General features: G+C 26.4%; 1 protein-coding gene and 1 non-coding gene across 2 annotated transcripts; both read right to left on the bottom strand.

The window, feature by feature from the left end:
- Window positions 1-652: 652 nt before the first annotated feature.
- LOC145837309 (U4 spliceosomal RNA) lies at window positions 653-796 on the bottom strand. The gene has a single exon (XR_014369947.1). It is a non-coding gene; the product is annotated as a U4 spliceosomal RNA (small nuclear RNA).
- Window positions 797-8,282: 7,486 nt separating this feature from the next.
- On the bottom strand, window positions 8,283-12,685 carry LOC145835797 (dihydrofolate reductase-like). The gene is made up of 5 exons (XM_082943517.1): window positions 12,580-12,685; window positions 12,223-12,409; window positions 11,027-11,134; window positions 8,908-9,026; window positions 8,283-8,846 (listed from the first exon to the last, which is right to left on the bottom strand). Exons 1-5 carry the CDS (start codon window positions 12,675-12,677, stop codon window positions 8,759-8,761), a joined length of 600 nt encoding a protein of 199 aa, XP_082799643.1. The 5' UTR covers window positions 12,678-12,685; the 3' UTR covers window positions 8,283-8,758.
- Between the last annotated feature and the right edge of the window lie 357 nt (window positions 12,686-13,042).

Below are 13,042 nucleotides of genomic sequence, written 5' to 3'. Positions count from 1 at the left end.
AAAATCATTATTGTTGGTTCTAAAGAATATGTAAAAAATATCTTAATAAAAAAAATTTGATTAATTAAAAGAAATATTTTAAGTATCTTTTTTAGAGCAAAAATGTTTTTGACAAGCGATAAGACATCAGTTTTATTATTTTTTTTAACCAAAAAAAAGTTAAGTTTTTACTTATACTGTATAGTATAATTAGAACAACAATTCCAGTTTTAACATATAAACAGCATAGAGTAGTGGTAGATAAAATTTGTTGTTTAGAATAAAATTAAACTAAATTATTGAACATCTTAAATGTTTAAGTTTACCTTAAATCGGAATAACTTAATAAAAATATTAAAAAAAACAAAAAAATTAGAGTGTTTAAAACTACAAGCAATTTCTATTATCATTTTGAACTGTATAAGGGCAATTTATACAACTTTTTGTATTAAAAACTCGATTTTTTAAAGTTAGTTTCTGATATAATGTCATAAAAAAGTATAATCACAATATGAATGAATATATTTAAGCTAAAAAATATTTGTTAAATAAGTTAGTACTTATAGAAATTTATTTACTGTTTTCAATATACAAATCATTTTTACTTTTTTAAGCAGATTTTCGAGTAAAATTGGCTTACACTGTGACTTATTAATAATGTATTATTGTGAAGATGTCCGGTAGACATCTTGCAGAAATTGCCTCAAAGTCGGGTCTTTCACCGACAAAGGGCGGGGTATTGGGTATAGTTTTCAACTAGCAATAAACGCACCTCGGATAAACCTCATTGGTTACGTTATCGCCGCTGCGCAAAGCTGTAGTTTCAATGTGAGGTTGGTTTATAAATCAGTTAATGAAGCTATTGTTTGCGGTGCTTATTGTGACGTCACAATAGAAGAAAGTTTATATGTAACTGCGTCAAACGAGACAATACTACTTATTTTTAAACGGTCAAAAATCTTTGTAGTCTCAGAACTCGAAATTTCATATTATAAGTTAATTTCAAAATATCTTATAAAATTATATTTTTCATATTTTGAATATTTTCATATTTACTTTAGATATATACACAACTATTGTTATGTACATATTTTAGTTAAAATAATCCATACCAATAAAGCAGATGAGACTAAATAACTCAACAAGAAAAGTGTAAGGGAAAATATGTTTATAGATTATCAAAAAAAAAATTAGCCAAGTTAAACCAAATTAAACTAACATCCAACCGAAATTAAGCTTCGCACACGAAAAGTTTGAAACATTTTTTTTTATATGTATCACTTTTCACTCTTCTGTATTTAACAAAGTCTTGAATAGCAATTACTAAAACTTTTTCAAATGCATAAGTTGTTAAATTGATAACAAAATGAAAAGCAGCGTATATCCAAACTCAATTTGCTCTACAAAAATATTTATAACATTTGTAAATTCTAAAGTTCTGTACAACGTTTCATATAATGCAAAAATTATTTTGACTGTTATATGAAATACAAATATTTCATATATGAAATAGTTGTGAAAAAATGTGGTTTGTTGTATTATTGAATATTTCAGTTATTATTTTTGTTTTTACAAATAGTTTTATTATTATTTCAAACTAAGTTCAAATAAATAAACAATTGTTTTTTTTTCACTATTTTCACTAAATACAATTTTAAACTTCAATAGTTAGTGCGCGTTTTATATATTAGAAAAAATAATAAAATGTTATATTATTTAGTAAAAACTGCAAACAATATACTTGCTTAATAATTATAACTGTTTTTTTTTTCTATTACTTATACAATATCTGATATTTTCTTCTAAAAAATGGCTCGTTGAAAACTACTATGCTTCAAAGAAAATTCGTCTTTTTACTAATTTCAATGATATTTTTGATAAAAAAAAAACATACTAACTTATAAGAGTTTTAACAGTATATTTTCTGTGCTTTAGGTTACTTCCAGAGTAAAAAAAAAGCACAAAGAGACACTTTTTTACGAAAAGACTTTTTCACGATGGGTCACTTTTGCACGGGTTAAAACTTTTATGTTAATTTCAATTTATTTTGATTTTACTATTACTGTTACCCCTAACCCTTACCCTCGGTCGGTAACTTATTAATCCTCGTTTTTTGTTTTTTATCAATTTCTTTTTAAGTTATTTATTTTTTATACTCTTGTGTAAAATTTACCCTTCGTGCAAAAGTGACCCTTCTGCAAAAATTTCCCTTAGTGCAAAAGTGTCTTCGCGCAAAAGTGTCCCTTAAGCGAAAATGTCTTTGTTCACATTTGATAACTTCCCCTTAAAAGTTTCAAAAAAATAAGTTGCATAAGTATGTTATTATTGTATGTTTTAGGAATATAAAGAGTACTATTCATTATTTGTTTTGTTTCTTATGTCTGAAGGTAGTCATAAATAAGTATGTTTATTAAGTTCCAATAGTATTAATCGAGTCTAGATTTTAGCAGCTACGACTAAACTTTTATTATTTTTAAGATTGTTAGTGAAGATTTCAATATACACTTGATATTTCTTTTTAATGAGTAAAACTATATAGTTTTTGAAGTTATTGCTAAAAAAAAAAGGTAAAACATTGGCTAAAATTACTAATGAAATGTAATGCTTATAGTTAGCTCTTTTTTCTACTTATACAGAAGTTAATATACTATACTACTTAAATGTCTATTTACACTTTTTAATTTGCAATAGCATAATTTTTGGCTATAGATATATATATTGAGTGTTGTGAAAAGTTTACAGTTCCCAAAAGATCTTTAAAATATATTTTTTAAAACCAAATAATTTTTTTGACTTTAAATACTATCCAGAATATATAACAAGCTAATATACCTGAGTTAGGACTTCTACGAACAATTTTGTCTACCGGTTAAGTATCAATTTTCATGTAAAGTTATTATTAAGTCCAATTTTGTAGTTTTTTTTTTCGTTAAAATAAAAGCATTGTAGTTTTTGAAATATTTTTTTAACAGATCAAAATAGTTAAAGTCAATAAGTGTCGTGTAGGTCGATGACAGAAAAGTTTCTGTACATTAGACCCTTCAGACATATTTATAAAGGAATTTTATTTATCGTGTTAAATAACTTTTTTTTTTGTTTTTTTCACCGATGAAACTTACAAAATACTATTGGTATTAGTTTTAATTAATTCTCTCTGAGTTTCTTACTTTGATAAACCTTAAAGATTTACAAAAAGTCCTTAATGATCCCTACTTTATTTAAGTCATTGAAACAAGCATATAACATTTCAAAGTACAAAAAGTAGACAAGGTTCAGACATCCTGTTATAATCAATTTTTTTTAACTTATGGATTAGCTGCAGTATAGACAACTTTGTTCATATTTATAGGGATTTTCCTAAAGGAGTTTATTTGGGAGTAATGTATCAAAGTAACATTGTGTTCTGCTTACCATGTTAACTGTTTATATTATCGAAGTTTGTATTTTTTCTTAGTATATTAAAATTAAATGTTAAAACAATTCTTCACGACGAAAATTCTAGAAATAGTTTTTATTACAGGTGTATGAAACGATTTTGATTGTTTTTATTGAAGAAAAAAAAGATGTTAATAGTTTTAACATTTTTATGCTTACTTTTATCTACTTTATTATCAACGAGCTGCAAATATATTTTAATTCACATTATACTAGGTCATGGATGTTTTTTACAATACAAAATATTTTTTAAATGATAGAATAAAAATTTGTGACTAACTGTAATTTAGTACCTGTAATGAATGTTCATGAAAAATAGATTTTGAAAGTAGTTACAATTTTTTTTTTTGTTTTCGTTATCATGTAAACTTTAACCACTTTTAACTTTTAGTAACAACTTTAGTAAATTAAAATGGTATTAGCTCATTTCTTTAAATTTACTTAAATAGTTTAGAAAATAATTCGATGTCGACTCATTTGTTTTGAAAATTAATTTTGTTCTTAAAAAATAGTCTAACAAAGAAGAGAAAAAAAAGGAAAATCAATAAAACGGATATTTAAGTTTAATACAAAAAATTAGTTTTAAATACATTTTATTGGCAAAAGAGCTTTAAAAATACACTACTGCAGAGTCAGACTTTATAGGTTTAATGACAAATTATTTAACTTGACTTTTTATTAATATCTCAAACTAATAATAACTGTTTAATGATTGATTAACTAGTGTAAACTTTTCGAAGTACTTGTGTTTTTAAATTTAAATACTTTTTTTCGTTAAGACAACTGTAACAAAAAAAACAATTTCAATGTAAGCTACTACAGACTAAATAAGCAAATAATCATAGTAATCTAGAAATTAAAAATTTATATAGAAAGTTATCAAATAGCTGTTAAATATAAACAGTTTATAGCTTAATCTAAAACTGAGGTGTTAATACAAAAACTATAAAAAAAATACTGATTAAATGTTCACTTATAATTTCAATAAGTGAATCAAAACAAAAATTATTTCTACATTAGGAATTTTAATTTGTTTAAAATAGGTGTTAGCAAGGTTTAAAAATAAAGGTTGAAACGATACTTCTGTGTTCTTTATAAAAACATTATTTTAAAATTTTTAACTATTTAACTATATTTTAAACACGATGTTTGTAGGAAAATTTTTTAAAGTTCAAACTACGTTTGTGTAAATTTATAAAAACATTTTAAAATAGTATATTGATTTTGAAATAACTTCACCATACAAAACTCAAAAATTACTTTGATGTAAAAACTAAAGTTAAAACCGTAGGTAAATTTCAAAAATTTTAGTTTTTCAACAATTATTTACTTTTATTAGATAGTATAGGTAAGTTAGAACACTTCTATGTATTTTAAGATTTATTTTGAAATTTTTAAAAATTAATATTTGATATTTCCATTTTTGTTTAATTAATTAATCTTATTTCACTTTTTACAAACATCTGGGTGGCCACTAGTTTTTGAGAAAATTTTTCCAAGTTTTCGAAAATACACGTTTTGGGTCTATTTTCAAGTTAAAAAAAGCTGTGTTAGATAGTATAACATCATTGAAAAGATACTGTAAAGCTAATTTAAATGTGTTTTTTATATACAAAATCAAATTGACGGTAATAAAATTTTTTCTGATTATATAACATATTTTTTGTATGAAATCAGAGTTTTACTACTTAAAATTGTTTAAAACTTCAGGTTTATAATATTTCTAAAATTCGAGGTTTTTCCAGCCTAAAATGTCAAGTTCCAGGATTTAATAAGGTTTAGTGGCCACTTTGAATATATTAAGAAAGTTCAATGGAAACTGAGGTATTTCTAGTTTTTTTTTTCCAGTTATGTAAAATTAAGAGACTAGCACAAATTGTACGAAGTAATGGAATGTATCAACGTGTTTACTTACGCTAGAATTTCTAAAATAAAAAATCTCGGCCATGAAAATCTGTTTTATAATAAAAGTTTATAAAATATGCTAAGTCAAATAAACTAAAACATTAATATAAATAAAAACAGAAAATACAAGAAAAAAATAACTAGTTAATTCATTATAATTAGTAATACAATTTTTTTTCTTTTATTAGTCTGGTACATTTTCTAATTCAAAATAAGTTTCGAAGGGTCAAACATGAAAATAGAATTACCTTAAAACCTATATGTAGATACTATAAACATTTTATTATTATTTATTAAATAACTTTTTTATCTGCCATAAACCTAGCTTAGCCACAAGTACAACTGGAAAATATTATATGCGATCCTGAAAAATTTGAGTATTATTCAATTCATGGATGTCCGACTTTTTTGTGGGGCCTCAACTTCGAACACTATTCTTTATCAGATCCACAAAGCTTTATAATTCAAATATAAATCCACCAATGTTTCCAAAAGAGATATGCCAGAGTTTGCTTTATATGACAGCTAAGAACGTAGAATTTAGGTTCAACAATCATATCTATAGACAAGTCGACGGTGTCGCGATGGGCAGTCCCTTGGGTCCTGTGTTAGCAAATATATTTGTTGGCTATATTGAGTCCATTTTATTTACGAATATAGAAAAACCTCTTAATTACTTTAGATATTTTGACGATACTTTTATTTCTTATAAGACAGACTACAATGTGGATGATTTGTTTGACCAAACCTCCAACTTATATCCTTCACTTAAGTTCACTCGTGAGCATGAAGCTGATGGCTCTTAACCTTTCCTAGATGTCTTAGTTCAACGAACACCAACTCTTTAAACACATCCATTTATAAAAAACCAACTTTCGTAGGCCAATATATTCCTTGGCAGTCTTTTTGTCCCACCTCACAAAAAACCAACTCAAAATCGTGCTTAGTTTTTCGAGCACATAAAATATGTTCTAAGGTGAAACTAAGTGAAGAAATCAATAACATTAAAAGTATTTTTGGCTCCTTAGGTTACCCTTTAGAAGTTATTGAAAAAACAATTAATAGGACTAAAGCGAAGCTTGTCAGCCCTACAAAACACGGCCCAAATAAATGTGAAGTATATTTAGGACTTCCATATTTAGGAAAAGAAGCTAAGCTTTTTGAAAACCAAGTTTTAGAAATCGTATATAACACTTTTGGGGCAGTTAATTTAAGAATTACTCATTCTTCCAGAAAACCCCTTAACGGAATTGTTAAAGATCTCACTCCTGATCCAGAAAAATGCTACATAATCTATAAATACAAATGCCACTGTGACAGTGAGTATATTGGAGAACTTCGCAACGATTCCACATAAGAAGGGACCAACACGTGACCAACGTCTTAAGAAGCTGGATGATCTATGGAACTAATAAGCCAATCGGCAATAGGTGAACATGTGTTAAATAATTTAGAATGCGCAAAAAAAATATATCGATAATATGTTTTCAATCGTTTGTAAAGGACGTAACATGTATCATTTAAGTGTTTTAGAATCTATATTTGTAAAAACTAATAAGCCAAGTTTATGCAAACAAAAATTTGTTTATAACTCTAATTTCTTTAAATTATTGTAAATTAGCTACTAAGATTTGTTTTTTAATTTTATTTTAAAGAAATTTTAAATAAGTCGGTTTCCTCTTATTAAAATCGCTATTAATGCTTTCAATTTTTAGTACTAAAGCTTTATACTTTAAATTTTGTTAAACAACTTTATAATAGTATCGCATAGTACATGTTATTTTTATTTACCTATTATGACGCATAATCTTACAATTTTATTAATTTTACAAAACTATTGAAAATGTGGGTAGATTGAAAAGTTTTTAGTTTACAAAAAATAAAACAAACTGCAAAATGAATTGTTGTCTCAAATTTTTATATAAAATTAGTACCGAAAAGAAGTAATTTATATACAGCTATTTTAACTTAAAAAGTTGGTCGAAAAAGGTTCACCTGAAATTATTGAAAGAACAAAATCTTGGCCGTGGGTTGTACATCCCTGAAGCTAGCTTAATCAAAAAAAACCTTTTTGCTACAATAAAATTTTTAATTCTATGAATTCATCTTTAGGTATGTAAAACTATTTTTCTTTTAATTTGTAAACAATGGATTTACTATTTAAAAAAATTATGACATTGTTACTTGTTTTTAAATTTAACAATTAAACTTATTTAAAACATTAGACTTTAACCTAAAAGCATTTTAGCCTTTTTAAAATTATGATTTTTGTATATCCTATATTGATCTAAACAACAAAGCCAGCAAACCATTTTTCAATCAAACTAAACTACAAAAATTACTCAGACATTTGTTTTTTAAGTTTATTTTACTAACACTTAAAAAGCATTCATAGTCAGTTGGAATAGCACATCATTAGAGTTCTAGCATAACTCACCGTGCTATAAAGAATGTACAGTTCATATACACTACTTTTTACTACATTTTCAGTTTATATAAGTTTTATCTTATACAAAAATAAAAGATACTAGATACAAAGGAATTCAATTAACTCTTATGAATGGAAACATTTAAGACTGTAGAAATTTTACTTGAAATAAATTCAATAAGTATTCTTATTGTCGTTTATTGTAATCTTCTTTAACTTAATTCCAAGTAAAATTTCTACAGATTTAAATGTTTTATTCTAAAAACTTTATCTTAAAAATAAATTCAAATTGGTAAAGTATAACTTAGTTCTAATTTAAACCCTTCCAAAGATTATTACTCTGTATGACGTAACTATTTTTAGCTAGATATTTATAAAATCATTAAACATAACTAAAATTTATACCTTATATATATCAGATTTAACAAAATTATTCTGACGATGTTCTAAGTAATATAAATTTATAAAGTTCCGAACATTTTAAAAACGATTGGTTTATTTATAATTTTTTTTATAAACTTTAAGTACACTTTAAACGATTTGAACAACAGGCAGAAAAGAAAATAACCATTAATGTTTTCAAATTATTTTTTAATAATGAAATAGTTATTTACCTTATAAAGTGCCTTTTGATTATTTTCTTCTTAAAAATCTCAATTTTTTTATCATAACTCAAGCAGTGGAAGTTAGGTGCTTACCCTTCTGGTGTATAAAAAAAGGCTTAATTTTCGAATATCGAGAACATTTGTAATTTTGTCTACAAAATTATTTCATAAGCACAGTTAAAAGCAAAAATGCTCAAGTTATATACAGATTTATTTTAACTTTGGTATAAAACACAGTTCACACAATTAGATTAATCACATTAATTAGATAAATCAATTAAGAATAAACAATAAAAACCCATGTACAGAAGTATTATGTAGAATAATTAAAATAACGGAATATTGAAAAATAAAATCAAAAATTTTAACAGCAGCAAAACTGAATTTCGTGAAAAAAAAAGAATTTTTACTGGTCTGTTTTAATTTTCTGATAAACTTCAACGACCCATTTAACTCCTTTTTCCTCAACAGCTTCTTGAGGTATGTGTGAAAATCTAATATATTAAAAACATTAAGTTTAATAGAGTTCTATGAAATTACAAACATATAGCTCACTTATTGGATGGGATTTGGCAAAAGTCTTGAGAAATGTCCGGAAAAAATGTATCACAATCAAAATCAGAGTCGATTCTGGTCAAGAAAATGTTTCCACAAAATTCACTATCTTGTATCAACTGCATTTATAATCAGTGTAAACTTTACAAAATATACAACTTCATATTTATTATACATCGTAATATTTTTAGGTTTGTATTAACATACGCAATGTCTTAAAATTTAGATAAATTAAAGATATTATATCTACGACAACATCATGATAGATTTAGCTACTCAAAAACACTACATAAATGAGTGTTGAACAGATCACTAATGATTAAATTGATATACGAACAAAAAATTTTATGTTTAAATGTTTATTAAAAACATCTAACTCATTAATATATAATTTTGCTTTTTTTTTCTAATGTACGTTGGTCTTTCACAAACTAATTAGTAAGTAATATTCTTTACAGGGTTGCCAAGGTTTTCCAGGTTTTTCAAATTTCTTCCAGGTTATTAAAAGTACACATTTTTGGGTCTATTTATAGTTTAGAGTTAAGCTTAAGGTAAGAAACTGTGTTAAATAGTATAAAAACATGAAAAAGCTACTTTAAGTATGTTTTTTGAGAAAAAAAAAATTTTGATGATGACATAGAGTTTTAATTTATATGATAGGTTTTTTGAGTCAAATTTAAATTTTATAACTGAACATGTGAAAATTGTTAAAATTCCAGGTTTTTCTATGTTTTTTTAATGATTTCTGTTCGAAATTCCAGGTTTTTCCAGGTTTTTTTCAAAAATTTTCCAATTCCAGGATTTTCAAGGTTTTTCCAGGTAAAGTGGCAACCCTGTCTTTAATATTTTATGAGAAGGAACTTAGTCAGTCAATAAATCTATCAACATCTAATAACTTTAAAACCATGTATAACATGGTTTCCCAAAGTGGGCAATAAGCGGCAAAGGGGGGGAGGGCGGGCATGAGCAGTAAAGGGGCCACAGGGAGCCATGAGGTAATATATTGAAACATACATTAGATATTCTGGAGATTAGGATAAAGAGCAAAAAAAGTCCTAGACGTTTTCAATGAAAGATTTGAAACTTATACTAGATATCAGTGGCGTCATGTGGTACTTTTCTTAGGTGGTGCAGAAAAAAAATCGAATTGCCGTTTCTTTAACTGCCCCTACTCCAGTTGTCCCTGCTCGAATTCTCCCTGATCGAGTTGCCTCTGCTCGAGTTCTCCGTGATCGAGTTTCTTTTGCTTGATTTGCTTCTGCTTGAATCGCCTCTGCTCGAATTGCCTCTGCTCGAATTGCCTCTGCTCAAGTTGCCTCTACTCCAGTTGTCCCTGCTCGATTTGTCCCTGCTCGAGTTTCCTCTACTTGAATTGCCTCTGCTCGAGTTGCCTCTGCTCGAGTTGCCTCTGCTCGAGTTGCTTCAGCTCGAGTTGTCTCTGCTCTGATTAGCTTTGTTTTCATTTTTTGTTTACAATCGCTTGTGGAATGATACTTAAACCTGTACTGTTTTAGGAAATTTTTAACTAACCTTACTTACTGATTTTACGGTAGTTCTTGAAGAAATTTTGCTTTTTTAAGTTCATTTGCGGCAGTCAGCTAAGAGTTTGAGGCAGTGTAGTGAGCAAAATGGTCGTTGTCTAAATTGGAGTTTTATAAGAGATTTTGTTCTAAAAATAAATAAAACGTTATAGAGACTTAATTTTTTCCTACAAAATTTTAAGGTGGTGCAGTTGCGGCAGTGAAACACCCCATGCGACGCCCCTGCTAGATATTAGGAGAAAATAACAGGAAATTTAGGGGTTCATTAGCTGTAAAAGTGAGAGCCACGAGGCAATAACTAGAAACTTACAGTAGATATTCTGGAGTTGATGATGAAGAGCCAAAAAAAAAGGTTGTAGTCGTTTTTAATGGCAGTTTTTTAAAAGTTTGAGAGGCCAAAGCTTTTTTGATTTTTCTAAAGGGGACTTTTGGAAAAAAAAGTTTGTGAAACCCAGAACTAGAATATACAGCTCTTATAAAAAATATATTGACAATTAGTACTTTTTGGTGTATATTCAATTAAGTTCGTCTCAAGTATGTAAGGTAATCATTTGCTTAGTTTTCATCAATAAACTTACTTTGTAAATCTGGCTTCCACCTACATTGTAGACTTCATGTATTTTGTCCTTCCATTCATTGCAAGTAAGCAGATCAACTAGCTCTTGCACAGAATGAACAACGCCATTCTAATAGTTTTCAGTATTAAAATAAATGTATTCGAATAAAATTTAAGAATGCATTTTAATAATTTTGTTCTGATGTTATTTTTTAAAACTCAAACGCTTATTAAACTGACTTCAATGTTTATAATAAATATTTTAACTGTGTAATTTCTATTTATAATGTTTCCACAAAACTTCAACACTTATTACAATAACTTATTCAATTTACAAAAGAATATCATCTGTACTTACAAACTTTAGTGTAAAAAATAAGAGATAAAAAGTAAAAACCATTAAAACAAAATTAAGATACATTCATGGTTGTGTTTAAGGCATAATAATTACCCTGTGTGACCATAAACAGGCCTGAGTTGGCCTAAGTTTATAAAAAAGTAGAAAAAATCATGCTGACAAGCGTAACTACTTTAAATACCAAATATAATAATAACAAAAAGACTTAATTAATACAAAATTTTCAAAAAAAAAAAAATAAGCCTAGGCTAACATTTTAAAAAATATCCATACTAGCTTGAGTTTTGCTAACAAACTTCAAACCTAAGGCAGCCTGGGTTTTTCAATAAAATTTAAAATAGACTGAGTTTTTCAAAAGCTCTAATTTTCTTGAGTGAGTGGAAACCCTGTACATTGTTGCATTACAAAAACAATATTTAAACGTTATAATTTTTAGATGATTATTAGAATATTGATTTAAAATTTATTGCTACTTTTTTTATTACAACACAAAGTTGTATTTGAAAAAATACTTAATTTTTATTTTTAGAAAACTAAAAACATTAGTTTTTAGAATACTGTACAACTCTCAATAGCTGTTCATTTAATTAGTTTTAAAGATAAGGATGCTAATTGCTTTAATTTTTGAAGTCAAAAACTTAAGTTTGAGTAAAATATAAAAATATAAAAACATTTTTCATCTCTTTATTTTAACAAAAAAATTCTGAACAAGTCATAATTATTATTTTTTATTTTGAAGTGGTAAATTGTAAGTATGTACATTTTAATCAATGGTTTTTAATCAATTAGTATTTGTTGACAATAAATGTTATTACCTCTTATAAAGTAACTCAAAATTATCAATAAAAATAAAAACTCACTGCTCCATATAGACAGCTGATGCTTGTATTTCGAGTTAACACAAAATTGTACCTGTTTGGAAGAGGACGAAACTTAGCTGGTATTGACTCCCAAGTTTTTCTTCCCATCACTACCGCGTTTTTCTTTCCTTCAGGTATTAACACATTTTTTCCTGAAGTCAGGTTTGTGAAGTGACTAAACTCTTTTCTAGGTAGTAAATTTAAAGTTATGATTTTACAAACAAGATTCTGCAGTTTATCGGACTTTAGACTAAAGTATTGGATATTTGTTATTCTATGATTCAAATGTGGTGCTTCAACTCTTTATGTTTTTTTTTGAAACTTTTAATGTATTAATTATAGTTTAAAATTTCATACTTGAGTTTCCAAGCAAGGTCACCGTTTTTCCCAATTCCATTATTTCTACAACACGCAGCAACAGAATGAATCTTTATACTTTTTACTATTTCACTCATAATATACTTTTTATCTGTAAATATTTAACTTAAAAAGTAATTTCGTCAAACATGCAAAATTATACTACATCAAGTTCAACTTGGATTTACAATAATTTTCTACATTTCTGTGTTAATTTTCACAATTATTTAATGGTAATTTTACTAAAACAATTAAAAACTTGCTGCTTACACAGATCACACAACTTATATGCAGTTAACTTCTAAAATAAAATAATTTAAAAATATCAAAATATAAATAAAAACAAATAGAGCTTGTACTATGAAAAGTAAATCATTAATTACTTTAGTCAAGTTGCAACAATAAAATGTATCTAAAATCATATTCTATTCATAATTTCCACATTACATAACTTATTTAAAAC

The sequence above is a fragment of the Thalia democratica genome, chromosome 5, assembly GCF_965202585.1.
Source record: "Thalia democratica chromosome 5, ktThaDemo2.hap1.1, whole genome shotgun sequence".
Taxonomy (NCBI): domain Eukaryota; kingdom Metazoa; phylum Chordata; class Thaliacea; order Salpida; family Salpidae; genus Thalia; species Thalia democratica.
This window is presented reverse-complemented; position numbering and strand designations above follow the sequence as displayed.

Coding starts and splice junctions, on each gene's coding strand:
- LOC145835797 (XM_082943517.1), bottom strand. CDS start 12,677: ATGAGTGAAATAGTAAAAAGTATAAAGATTCATTCTGTTGCTGCGTGT. Junction 12,410..12,579: donor GACCTTGCTTGGAAACTCAA/GTATGAAATTTT, acceptor TTTACTACCTAG/AAAAGAGTTTAGTCACTTCA. Junction 8,847..8,907: donor TGCCAAATCCCATCCAATAA/GTGAGCTATATG, acceptor TTAATATATTAG/ATTTTCACACATACCTCAAG.